The 14,720-nt window shown below is 42.1% G+C and overlaps 1 protein-coding gene across 1 annotated transcript in view; it reads right to left on the bottom strand.

Annotated features, from left to right (window-relative positions):
* igsf21a (immunoglobin superfamily, member 21a) overlaps positions 1 to 14,720 on the bottom strand; it is a gene marked incomplete at both ends in the record, with an annotated part of 253,389 nt that overhangs the window by 131,097 nt on the left and 107,572 nt on the right. The window contains one exon of the mRNA XM_083938799.1: positions 2,795 to 2,916. Within this exon, the coding sequence (XP_083794925.1) occupies positions 2,795 to 2,916 (122 nt within the window). The remainder of the gene's footprint in view (positions 1 to 2,794; positions 2,917 to 14,720) is intronic.

Here is a 14,720-nt window from a genome sequence, read left to right as displayed (position 1 = left end):
GATTTTCTATTCACCCAGAGTAGGCATCAGTGGCTTTCAGTCAGTCATGCATATACAATTCAGAGCTTAAAGCTGTTCGTTTTTATCATTATGGGCAGACATGATGCTGATTTTGCATGTTGGACAATTTGCAGAGTTAGTCAGTCAGAGACTCATCTAGTCAGTGAGAGAATAATCTCTCTGAACAGATATTTGCATATGAATGTAGAATCTGTAGGAAAAAGGACAAGAATCCGGTACGGAAAGTATTTGCTCTGGTTACTGATTGTAGTCCGAGTAGTATTGACCAATCACGTTTGAGCAGGCTTTGGTTTCAGGTTGGCGTGTAGACCAAAAGAGGCGGAATGCATTTGCCAAAATGCAATCCCATGGGCTATCGTCTGATGATGATTGCCATTTTTGTTAGCTTTTTAAAATTACATTCACATGCAAGTATTTGTTTAAAGAGAAGTTGTCTCAACTACAATCTTGCATCTCAAGTTGCTAATTGGACATTACCAATGCATCAAAGAAGAAGTCTTGGCCTGAATATCCACTGGCTACACCCATATCCAAGAAATATTGTCCATTGCTCTTAGAAGCTAAATCGTCTTCAGAGCTTATATAGGATTAGAGATTGGTGAGACGTTGTCTGACTGGTGGTTCAGAATACCAATTCAGTATTGTTTTTGTTCAACATATTGCCGTTTGCTCTTAATTTTAACCTGCACATTTATTTTATTCTGCCACAAGCAACATGTCCACAGACTGACAATACCAATGTAAAGCAAAATGGCACTTCAAACTACCACTTGCAGACTTTTATCAGACATACTGTTGGTAAAAGCAAACATACGTATGCCCTTGATGTGCCTAAGGATTTTTAAAAAGGAAAGAAATGCATACTCCTGCTCTCACGAGTTGAGCTTTACTGGAGGTCCTCCAAACTTCAAGTATCATCGGCTACATGACTTAAGACATCTGTCTTTAGTCTCACAAGGACTAATCTCTGACGTGTGAGAAGAAAAAATAATCTCCATTAAAGTTACTGTACTATAGCGTGATAATCATATATTGCTGTGAAGCAGAAGACTACAAAAGGAAAAAAAGGGAAAAGCTAAAAATATAGTTTAATAAAAAATAGTTTTCGATAAAATGTTATGAGTTCATGAAAAATACAGAATATCGAGGCATTCATTTTCAGTTGTGCAAGTGGATCTGTCAGACTGCTATGGCTTTGTACAGAAGATCTACCATTCTCAGGTGGAAATGGGAGATTATAGCAAGTAGGAATTCAGCTTTTTGCATTTCTTAGTAATGTTGAGCTTCTGTGTTACACCATGAACGTGGAACTGTGACCAGTCAGAAGGGATGTTTTTCTTGAATGCAAGAATGTTGTGGCTGAAGTCCACATTTCTCTCTGATTGACAAACACAGGCTAAGCATTCTGACACAAATCCGGATACAGGTGAGTGCAGGTAGCATCACACTGCTTCTGATGCAGATTAATTTGAAATCCCCCTTTCCCTTTGGTGTACTGTGTTATACTCGCTCTCTTACTTCCTCTGTCTGTTTGTGTGTGGGGGTGTCTGGGCGTAGGGGGTTATGTTTTCATATCTGTGTGCATGTAAGTGTGTGCGCCATTCCATTGTGATGATGCCTACTCTCCCATAGGGATAGTAGGATTGTCCAGATAAATCATCCTCAGCTGGGCAGCCACACCACACATAAAAAAAGGAGGGGGAAAGGGAAAAAGGAAATCCCCACCTCTCTCCCAGAGGTGGGAATGTACATGAGTGGAATCCAAAAAAAAAAAAAAACAGGGCAAAGATATGATAAAAGGGAACGTTAAAAGTCGAATCATTACAAATGGATGCAAAGACTTAAGTCATAGGTGCAATGAATGACCAGAACTTCCTTTGTGTTATGGAGCATTCAGACAGGAAAATCTACAGTGGGAAGAGAGCCAGAGCAGAGGCAGAAATGAGGAGCTGGGCACACAGCTGCTAGGTGCATTGTTGAAGCCTGGGGTAAAAGTAGACAGTCCCCAGGTCTCGCTCAGTAGAACATGTTATTGCATGCACAGTGTGGCCGTGCAGGAATTGTATATGTACATAGGTGCAGATCCTGGGGGATCCCAATTTCTGAAAAGCATGAATTGTCCCCGCCAATAAAGTACCCTCAATGTTTCAAAATTGAGCAAATGTATTTTCAGACTTCACATTCTTCACATTTTAGATTCACATCTAAAAAGAAAAGTTGAAATTGAAATGGTAGATATTACATGTATATTTACTAATATAACACTTAAGTAAACAGTGATACGCCTTTGGCTGTTTAGGAAAAATAAAGGTAAGCACAGTAAATCCATGTGCAGTACTTTTTGAATGATATGGCGAGCCTCTACGAAGTTGTCATTCGTGGAGGCATGGTATCAGTGGTATCAGTTGCATATGGGCAAAAAAAAACACTTTTGAGCCCCCCCGGCTTGGCTAAATCTTTAACACTGAACTCTTTATTCTGAGCAGAGTTGCTGATTAGAGATGCATCCTGTCCTCATCTAATAATGCATTGACACCTTTGCCCGGTCACTCCAGATCAGGCTGCCCTGACCAGCAGCAGATGGCTGTGAATGGGAAGTTATGCAGCATGGAGCAAGAGTTCATCTCGGTTGTTTGATTATACAGTACATTTAACATTCTGCAGTTTACTAGTTCTGCCAAATGAATGGAGCAAAACAAGGTAACAATACGACCAGAGTTAAGCAACTAATGAGTCTTGTTTTAATTTAAAACCAATTGATTCTGAGGCTCACCGGACAGTTGATTGGTACACAAGGTCTTCACGTCTGCGGTAGTCCTCCATGTGAGAGTAATTTGTATTAAACATAGCATCGTAGGTGAAGATTTTCTGCTTGATGGTCCCTCCATCTGTGACCTGTGAAGCAAAAAGAGAGAGCAATTAATATGATGATTCCTCTAATGATGGATGAGATAGGGTCTACCCTTTTTGCCCCTAGAGCTCCTCCTACGCAACTATCACTTGTCCCAAGGCCTGGAGTATAGATAGTGCTCCTGCCTCCAATTATCTCATTGATTCATTTGCAGCCATGCTGAGCTCATCCCTTATAATGTCTAAAAGCAAGGGATTGAAAACCTGCTGACATGATAACATTGGTGAGACAGTCTCTTCAGCAGTTGCCGGTATGTGTTCATGCACATGGTTAAGTCTTAATTAAGACTGGCACAGTACGGCGTTATGCATGTGTCGAGCAGTTGGCTTTCTACAGACATAATGGCTTGTGACGAGAGACTGCAGAGGTAAGGGGATAGAGTATTCAAAACACAGTTTTTTTTCTGCATCTTCATGGCAGATGATGGAGTAGTTATTTCCTTTATGATATTCGCAGGAGTGTTAGAGTCACTTAGCATTTGAATGACTGTGATTTCTTCTCTTCTCAGAAGCCACAGACAGCCATGAAGGAAAAAGGGTGACAGGATTTTAATGGAGCCACTAATGCTGCTTTGAAGAAGGAAATTGTTGGGTCCTTCTTTCGTTTGTCCCTGAAGATGCTTCCCTCCTGATCCAATCCAATCCATTCAGTGAGGTAAACAACATCAACGCATTCGGAGATTAGTCCGTATAATATATAATGTACGCATGAAGAGACAAAGCCAAATTGTATTAATATAAGTTAATATAAGTTACCCCACATTCACAGTTGTTCCCTGTGAATGTGGGGTAACTCATATAACCTCTTGCCTTTGGAGAAAGCACACTGCCTCAGGCTTGTTTGCTAAGTGGCACTGCACAGGGAGTTGACAATGCTGAAACAACCAAAAGCAAGATATAAATCACCTGTAATCTATGAGGGAGGCTTTAGATTTTTTCCAAATTTAGAATATCAAAAGGTCAAGACACTTGCTTGCAAGACTTTTTCAAAAACATTCTTCCACTCGAGCATCATTTTAGACTTGTGACACTATCTCACTAAGAGGTTTCGGAACCCAAGCCTATTCTCATTTTGTCACGGCCCTCTGTGATTGATTCTGATGCACAAATCCCACCATAGCAATCCAGAAGAACACAGTGACAAACTGTGACTAACCAAGTGGTTTTGTTGTCCAAACGTAACCACATAGTTTTGTTTGAATTCACTGCACTAGCCTAGCGTTCCCCGTGTTTGAAACAGTGACCGTAGCGGAGCATTACCGTTTTCCATGCAGGGCTACCAAGTACATTGACAAGTGACGCCAAAAGGTCCTGAAAAAATGGCCATGCATGACAAGTTAGGATGAGAATGGGACTATTATATTAAAAATGAACAAATGGTCATATTGGTACAAGCTCACACATCGTTGCTTGATGTAGACACCCAGCAATGATGGGGTTTTGATTTTAAGCTACAGAACAGGGGGATGCAACAGGAACTTGTGGCTACCCCAGCCGGACCTTTGTTAAAACGGCAGATGCCTCCAGAAAGAAAACCAAATTGGTTGAGAAAGAAAAAGATAATAGGAGAAACAACATAGTCATCCCATATGTGGCTGGGGTATCGTAGAAACTCAGGAGGATCTTCAACAAACACTGCATCCCTGTGTATTTCAAACCCGGTAACACACTCAGACAGAGACTAGTACATCCAAAGGACAGAACACCACACCACCACAAAAGCAACCTGGTTTATGCTGTCCAATGCAACGAGGAATGCAAAGATCTTTAAATTGGAGAAACAAAACAACCACTGCATAAAAGCATGGCCCAACACAGGAGAGCTAACTCCTCAGGCCTGGACTCCGCTGTCCACTTACACCTCAAGGAGAAAGCCCACTCCTTTGATGACAGCAATGTCCAAATCTTGGACAGAGAGGACAGATGGTTTGAAAGAGGAGTAAAAGAAGCCATCTATTTAAAAGGGGAGAAACCATCGCTAAACAGAGGAGGAGGTCTGAGACACCACTTATCTCCAATTTACAATACTGCCCTTTCATCCCTTCCCAGGAGATTCAACAATCTAACCTCAAAGGACAACTGTTGACACATGACCCCGTGTGACCCCAACGACTGTCGTTCAGACTCAATAGAGCACTAACAAAGTGGAAACCAACTGCCCACCAACGACTGTCACTCTAACGACGGGCGTGGGCATTTGGAGCACAAAGGGTTTCTGTGACATCATCGGCCTCGTGAGAGGTTAAATACCTGGATCTCACACCATTTAGTTGGACCAGTCCCAGCCTGGTCAGATGCGTACATGAACTGATGAAGCCTCTTGGATGAGAGGTGAAACGTCTTCCTAGACAAACAACCAGTCCAGTTGTTTTTGACTGAAATTGCTTTGAGGATAACGATGACCTGGACGAATGAGAACATTCACAGGCTTAACAGGAAACGACAGCTTCTAAAAGCAAAGCCATGTTTGAAAACTGTGCTTTCCAGCCATCCAGACTTGTGCCACCACTGTAGTTACAGTAATGGACCTTTTTATACAGCCTGGTCTCACCAAAAGGCGTGTGAATGACACGCTATTTCTCTCAAGCCATCTCGCGTATAATTACAACGCATGTCATGTTTTTTGCGTGTCATTTTACGCCATGTAGTCTCAACTTGTATAGTGCAGAGATGGCGTTGTCATTTCACGCACAAATGTCATTGAGGGAAAACCCACGTGTTCGTATTTCTCCGCTACTTTCCGGAGAAATACGAAGTGGTGGAGCTTTCTGTCAGAGGGTTGTTTTTAAATCAATATTTCATGTGAAGGATGGCTGAAATAACGGGCGTGAAATGCCCTAACCCTAACCCTAACCCTTACCCTAACCCTAACCCTAACCCTGGGGAACTACGGGCGTTAAATGACACGCGAAAAAAGCTTAATATGCGTAGACATGCACGCGAAAAGTCATGCAAGTCATGAAAAGTGGCGTGCTATTTATACACCCTCCCATGAGACCACGTTGTTTTATAAACATCACCATAGTGATTCAGAGACAGTTCTGCATTTCTACATGGCTGTACAACACCGTATGTGAAAATGGTTCAACAGAGCTTAAAAAGACTACCTATCTTTCTTGATGTATAACACCTGTATGTAAATCTGGGAGACAGCACATTTTTACTGCGTTAATAATGAGATGTCACAGAGACAAAACGTGATATACATTACAGGCATTACAGTATTAGGCAAGAATTTATTAAGACAAATTATGCAGCAAAACTGTCAATGAAATGGAATGGTTCTTTTCTAATTACTTGCTTTTTCTCTCTTTCACACAGGAATAGTGCTAGGAACGCACCATTTAGTCTGGGACTATATCAAATACCTTTCCATTCTATGAAACTATTCTCCCCATTATATTTGCAATCCTCTAAAATGTATCTGTGTATATATATAATTAGCTAAAGTCAGACAAGTCATTTTTTGTATTGATGCTCATTATTTTCTTGCATGTTTGTTTTGAGCAACCCAAAGGCTTTCACTAAAACAGCTACTTCAAATCATTGAGTTTTAGGTTTATGCAAAACAAAGATGTAAGCAGCTGTTGAAATTTTAACTTCCACATTTGGCATCTGCATTACAGGGTTTTGGGGAATGTATTAATGATTAAATACAAAACACAGAGCCACAGGATACTCAGGAACATGCACACCAATCATTGCAAAAGCTTTCCAAAAGCTGAAAGCTTGCATGTTGCATGTGTATGTACATGTACATGTGTTGGCACACATTTTGCATATCAATGGTGGAGTTCCACTTGACCTAAAGCAGCTGAAGCGTTAAATCCTCTGGCAACAGTGGCTTTGAGCATCTGAGGGTACGTCCACACGATCGAAAACAACCTTTTTTTCCTCTGTCGTTCTTAAAAAGTTTTCTGTCCACAAATTGGTTCGAGAAATATCTCTTGTCCACTAGAAACCAGTGAGAACGACTAAAAATTCTGTAATACACATGCCAGGCCTGGATGTGGCGTTGTAACTGCCACTGAAATACACCAACACGGAGAAGAAGAGACGGGGAGATGGTGTTGTGTATAATTATAATACAAACACTGGAGAGTTTCTCTCTAAATCTGGAGATTTCCCAAATCCACCTCCATCCTAGAGATAAATCTGTCGACTGTTTCTGGTGTTATTTGAGACTTTTGTGCCGTTTTGGACTCTGATGCACTAAACACTCCATTCTCAACAAGCAAAGGGTGCTGCTGTGAGCCCCTTCCCAGGCCCAAAGCACTCACAGGCGGGCACTTTCTTGCTACTTTCTTGGCAACTTTATTTATAAAAAGCGACTAGCGACCAATTTAGCATCTTATTCAGAGCATCAGGGAAAAGGGATAAATATATGGTTGGCCTAATTCATTCACATGCATGTGGCTTACAATACAGTTCAGTGTATGGATCCGTGTCTGTCCTCTCGCAGCAGCACTGTTGTTGTTATGTCGGACGATGACTGCATCGTTAACAAAGTATGAGGTTTCGCCGTCCAGACGACAACCCGGGGGGGTGTTCTCAAATCTTCCCATTCTGGGACCTGGTTACAAAAAATACAGTTTTCAGGCTCCGATAACGCCAGCTACGTGTGGACAGGCCCTGACTGTGTGCCCTGATTAGCAACATTTCTGTTTGTTTGCAGGTAACAAGTCTTCTTATCTTTTTAACACATCCCATCGACATGCTTGTTAATTCATTTAGTAATACAAATATACATGCAAAAATTATATTTGGTTGGTTTGTTAAATTAGCCTATTCTGAGTTAATTGTTTTTTTTATTTACATGTAAGAGGCCACTTACATATGTATGCATTAAAGCAAAAAATCACTTATCCAGTGGAGTGCAAATAAAAGCACCAGCATTGATTCCCCTGAGAAGTGCATTACTTCTGTTGCAGCTACATGTCTTAGTTGGCCACGATGGCCTGAAGGCAGTTCTCTAAAGTCCTCAGGTGGCAGAGGTGTTGATACAGTAAAGAGAGTAAAGAGGGAGTGAAGTAAAGATACAGTTTGAGAACTTGTGGATTATCTCTATGATTTTTGGGGGGATTTCATTAGTTCAGATCAAATGAAGACTACATGGGGCATTCACATTAGCAGCATTTCAAATTCATTTATTTCCCATCTAAAGTGACAGTAAAAAAGAACTTGCATTGCTATCATGACATAAGGGAAAAAAAACACAACTATGCTTATTTGTAGAGATCAGCAAGTGCATCTACTTAAAGAAAGGATTTATAGATTCCCTGCAAGGAAGCTCACTTCTCTCTACTATCCAAACACTTTGCAGTTGACTTTAGAGTTATACAGCTTAATAAACAGATGCAATAATGCTTTGCGGACCCTACAACACTGAGGTGAGTTAGAGACATTGTCTAGCTGTCTCCTCTTTCACAGCCCCTCTAATCCAACAAGCCTTACAATTGCTTCCATCCTCTCTCTGAAAAGCCTGGTGGTTTGTAATGCAAGTGTCCGATTTCTGGTTCTAGAAGCTATAAAGGACCACAGAGGAGATCTCTGCCTCAGACAGGCCATGTCTGTGGCATCCTCTCTATATCTATCCCCCCCTTAATGATTTCACCTCTGAATTAAGACTGATCCATACAACCCCTGTGTAATAAATCTAAAATAATCTGCACATAAGTGGATGTCTGCCTGTCCCCACAAGGGGACCTGTTTGTGGTATATATAACTGACTATTGGAGGAATAGAAAAGGAAGCGAGTGGTAGGGGGAAAGAAGAGCCAAACAGTTGTACAAGAGGGAGTGCAAGAGGGAGATGAATACTCTTTAATTGCAGAAAAGCACCGTTAGGGAAGCAAAGCTTTGCTACATCTGCTTTGTTGAATCCAGGCCACGCAATGCATATGGGGCACAGAGGCACCAAACCTCTCCAACATTTGGCCATCTGGAGATATGAAAAGACAAGCATGGGTGGTCAAGAGTGAGATGCACGGTGCGTATTGTTGTATATTGTATATACCTACGTTTAACCACAATGTCCATTGCACTCTGTCACATTTAGTTATTGTTTGATTTATGTTATGTCAGCTTTATTTTTATTTGATTTATGTTAGCTTATTGTCACTCTGATCCTTCCCCACCTTTGTATTGAAACAACACACTACAAGGGTGTGAAGTTGCTAATGGTCTGTTCTGCTACCCCTGCTTTCTAATTCACCCTGATGGCGCCAAGACGGACACAGCCTGGACAAAGCCTGGACATGTGTCACTGATATGCAGCATCTCTTGGAAAAGGAGAAGAAACATGAAGCATCAAAAATGCATATGGACAGCTGCCTAAAACTTTCAGCCTTTGGGAGGGTTGCAACATAGTTGGATGAGAGCTACAGGTTAGCTGTGCGGCATCACAACGATGAAGTGAGCAAAAACCAGCCTATCCTAGGCCGTCTTATTGACTGTGTAAAATTATGTAGCGTGTTTGAGTTAGGTTTGCAAAGCAAGAATGAAAGCGAGGGGTCCAGCGACCCAGGAATTTTTTGTGGATTGGTCGACTTAGTGGCGTTGCTGGACGAGGTGTTTGAGGAGCACCTGAGAATGGCCACAGACTTTAAGGGCACGTCAAAGATGATGCAGAATGAGCTGCTGGATTGCATGGCATCTGTCACCAGGGAACATATGGTGGAGGAGGTTAAAACGGCTGATTTGTGGCAATCAAAGCAGATGCAATCACAGACGTGTCTACACAGACTCAGTAGGTGCTTGTGCTGAGATAGATGGACGGAAAACATGCTGTGCAAGAACGGTTATTTGAGTTTGTCCCCATCTTGTTAAAACCTGCTGACTCCATTGACGATGCAATTTTGGAGTGACTGAACAGTGTTTCCACTTACGATGAAACTCATTGTTCAGGCTTATGAGGAGAGAGGGCTGGTGTGCAGCAAAAGGTACATGAAGAGTACAAAAATGCCCGTTATTTGCATTGTTATGCACGCCATCTGAATTTAATCATGCAGAAGGCCACTTCGCACATACCAGCAGTGACAGTTTTTTTCTCTGACTTGGGTGGGAATTCCAGTTTTTTTACCCGGTCACCCAAACGCACGGCACTTCTCGACCAGATTGTTGCACGAAGGCTGCCTAGAGCATCATCCACAAGATGGAACTTCATCAGCAGGGTTGTAAGTACTGTCTATGAGAACCTGGTTGACCTCATAGAGTCAGACAGCTCATTTTACAGCATCACCTTGATGGAGGCATCTGGCTTCCTGGGGATGCTGCAGGACAAAGGGTTCTGTTTTTTCCTGCAGCTATTTGATCAAATCATGCCTCATGTTGACATGATGTACCAACTGCTGCAGAAGAGGGACATTTACATGATGTTCATCAAACATGACTTGCAGAACTTCACCAGCAATGTTCAGGCCATCAGGTAAGATAATACAACATAGTAATTGTGTGCATCTACTATAGTAATTATGTGCATCGACCCTTGTCTGCTTTTAAAGGTAGATGTACAGTTGTTCTCAATACAACTGATTACCAGGCAAAGATCGCTGCACTACTCAGTGACTTTAACACTTATGAAACTCTGAAATGAGACCTCACCAGCGGATACAAAAAGAAGGTTAAAGAGTGTCTACAGCAACTAAAAAAGGAGGGGGTCATTGAAAAATCACAATATTACAGGCTCTATCCCCAGGACATAAACCCCTGCTTATATGGACTCCAAAAAATCCGTAAAGAAGGGGCCCCGCTCAGGCCCATTGTCAGCAGCATAAACTTGGTTACTTAAAACATTGCCGAACACGTAGCCAACATCCTGGCAACACCCCACACCACATCCAAAACTCCATAGACTTTGTGAACAAAATCTGAGACTTAAAAATGGATCCAGATGAAACCATGGTACCCTACGGGATGACCTCCCTGTTCACATGTATTTCAACCATGGAGGTTTTGGCCACAGTAAGAGAGCGGCTCACAATTCCTTACACAACCGAACAAATCTCAAACCAGACCACATTTGCCAACTTCCGTATTACTTCTGTGCCATGGGTTCACAATGCAGCCCTTTCATCCCTTCCCGGGAGATTCAACAATCTCACCTCAAAGAACAACTGTTCACACATGGCCTCCTGGGACCCCAACGACTGTCGTTCAGACTCAATAGAGCACCAACGAAGTCGAAACCAACTGCCCACCAATGACTGCCACTCTAACGACGGACGTTGGCACTTGGAGCACAAAGGGTTTCAGTGACATCATCGGCCATGTGAGAGGTTAAATACCTGGATCTCACACCAGTTAGTTGGACCAGTCCAAGCCTGGTCAGATGGATGGTAAATGGACTTGTACTTATATAGCGCCTTTCTAGTCATCTGACTACTCAAGGCGCTTCACAGTGTCTGTCACATTCACCCATTCACACAGACATTCACACTGATGGCAGTGGACATCTACATACCATCTAATCTGATCTAACCATTCACACCACATTTACACACCCATGCGCAGCACGGGGAGCAATTCGGGGTTTAGTGTCTTGCCCAAGGACACTTCGACATGTGGAACAGGGGGAGATGGGGATCGAACCACCAATCTCTCGAACAGAGGACGACCCACTCTGCCACCAAGCCACAGCCGCCCCAGATGCGTACATGAACTGATGAAGCCTCTTGGATGAGAGGTGAAACGTCTTCCTAGACAAATAACCAGTCCAGTTGCTTTTGACTGAAATTGCTTTGAGGGTAGAGGACAAGGCTTTGATCTCCTTAAAAGAAGTAACCCAGAACAATTGGTTTAGATATGTGGACGACACATGGGTTAAAATCAAAACCGAAGATGTACAAACCTTTACCGAACATACAAACTCAGTGGACAGAAACATCAAGTTCACCAGAGAAGAAGTCAAGGAAAATAGTTTGCCTTTCTTAGACTGTGACGTCCATAAGGAGAATGACATAAGCCTCCACATTGGGGTATACAGAAAACCCACTCACACAGATAAATATCTACTATTTGACTCCCACCACCCTCTGGAACACAAGCTTGGAGTTATCAGAACACTGCAACACAGAGCTGATAACGTACCCACCAGCTCACAGGCCCAAGGGGAAAAACGCAAGCACCTGAGAGGCGAGTGACTTTTGTGAAAGTGGCAGCTGCTTTGAGAAAAATCAAAGTGGTTGAAAAAGAAAACAAGAGAAACAGTCATTCCGTATGTGGCTGGGGTATTAGAGAAACTCAGGAGGATCTTCAACAAACACTGTATTTCAAACCCAGTAACACACTCAAACAGAGACTAGTACACCCCAAAGACAGAACACCACACCCCCAAAAAAGCAATCTGGTTTATGCTGTCCAATACAACGAGGAATGCAAAGAAATCTACATTGGAGAAACAAAACAACCACGGTATAAACACATGGCCCAACACAGGAGAGCTAACTCCTCAGGTCTGGACTCTGCTGTCCACTTACATCTCAAGGAGAGAGCCCACACAATTGATGACAACAATGTCCACATCCTGGACAGAGAGGACAGATGGTTTGAAAGAGAAGTAAAAGAAGCCATCTATGCAAAAGTAGAGAAACCATTGCTAAACAAAGGAGGAGGTCTGAGACACCGCTTATCTCCAAATTATAATGCTGCCCTTTCACCCTTTCCTAGGAGATTCAACAATCTAACCTCAAAGAACAACTGTTCACAAATGGCCTCCTGTGACTCCAATGACTTATGACGTTAAGACTCAATAGAGCACCAACAAAGTCGAAACCTACTTCCAACCAACAACTGTCACTTTAACGACGGTCCTTGGCACTTGGAGCACAAATGGTTCCAGTGACATCATCAGCCTTGTGAGAGGTTAAATACCTGGATCTCCACACCAGTTAGTTGGACCAGTCCCAGCCTGGTCAGATGCGTACATGAACTGATGAAGCCTCTTGGATGAGAGGTGAAACATCTTCCTAGACAAATAACCAAGTCCAGTTGCTTTTGACTGAAATCGCTTTGGGGACTGTCAAGTTAGCTATCTACTTTTATTTATTATGATTTGTCCCATTGAACGGTTCATCTTAGCGATCATCCCAAAAGTTGCCCCCCCCCCAAGAAATTTGTCAGGAGTCGCCACTGGTAAAGACATAGGCTTCACAGTGACAGTTATAAACAAATGCTTCTCTGTCTATTCGCTGTTCAATTGCAGTTTTCTGTGTCAACATTTTCAAAGTAGAAAGTGATATTGTGGTGGTGATTTAACCCCTGAAACTTTTGCAAGAGATACAACAGGCCGAGAGACGTGATGCAGTAAGCACACAAAGTCCATGTAGCGGGAGCGGCGCCTACAGGAAGCACGTGGAGCAAGTCTCCCAGCGCGCCCAGCTAAGACAGTTCCGCTGTGATGTAAGCGAGGACAGCAGTCAACAACGGCCACTACGGTCAGGAATTACTTTTTCACATAGGCTTCTACTCAAAGAGCCAGTAAATATTCCCTTGCGGGCCGGATCCACACGCATTGTGTGGTTACGTCAGCGCTGCTGTGCCGGTTACACGGTAAAATCCATACCATGGTGCAAATTCTTACCGGGGCTATCTCAGGGGTTAAGCCCTGTTCTCTCGGCCTGTGTGGGGTGGGCCTATTTAAAGGCTGCAGCTCCATCAACAGCCACTGGAGGAAATTCAACTAACACACATAAGGCCAACTGTGAGTGATTCAAGCTGAATTCTGCTTCATAATTTCAGGCAGCAGTCAGAGAATCACTACAGCAAGTCGTTTAATAGAAGTTTTGAAGCTGGTTAGGAAGAGAGATGACATGAAATGCATGCCATTTCTAAATATATTCTAATCTCTTCGTACAATGATATGGAGGACCTCATGGAGTTAATATCGTGTTAAGATAGGGTTGAGCAATAACTGTAAGTTCTTCATGTGGTATTTTATGAGTGAAAATAAGGTTTAAAGAAATATTAATCTATATTTTACTAGCATTTCTTTGTGATTTGAATCTACAAGTCTAACACTTTGAAAGATGAACAGCTGCATGGCTCTCAAATAATATCCTAATGAGATTTATTTCCTTTCAGGCCCTCATTAAAATACTTAAGACAAGCAGCAACAAAAGAGTTGATCAGAGCATTGTCATGAACTGGCTTGGTACTTTCCTTCATATCCATGGTAATTTGCCTAATATTATTATCACACAAAGTGTCTTTTAAACAGGGCAGACGCATTGGGAGGCATTGTCTTACTTGTAAAATTGATATAATTGCTGTATGCAGGAACAACATTAATACAAAATCCAGTGTATCATGTGTGCAGGACCTTTTATTCATACTTTAAATCAAGTTATTTTTATCTTTAATGTTTATTTTTATTTGAAGAATTTTTACAGCAATGGTAATGTTACTGGGTTTTAAAAAAAATAATCATTTGAATTTAATGTCCTCTGTTTTATTTTACAGTAGAGTAGTTTGTGATAAGGTCTTGTATGGACCTTGTTGAAAACCTAATGATGTATCTCATGCTTGTCATGTGAACAATGACATGCTCAATATCTTGATGAAGATACTAGATGGTATAATGAAACATAAGCAAAGAACCTTTGAGCAACTGTAACAAATAGGCGAACAGCAGCAGAGCACACTGGGAGATATGCAGTATGTGAGGTAAGGGAGTGCTAAGGTACAACAATAATGCACCATGCCCCAGTGAGGTAAGAGACGGAATTTGCTGTCATTGCTTTTATGGAGCACAACACATTATATACTAGGGACAATATAGAAGCAAGTGTAGCA

Source organism: Echiichthys vipera, assembly GCF_963691815.1.
Source record: "Echiichthys vipera genome assembly, chromosome: X".
NCBI lineage: Eukaryota > Metazoa > Chordata > Actinopteri > Perciformes > Trachinidae > Echiichthys > Echiichthys vipera.
The sequence above is the reverse complement of the archived record's forward strand: the minus strand, read 5'-3'. Positions and strand labels throughout refer to the sequence as shown.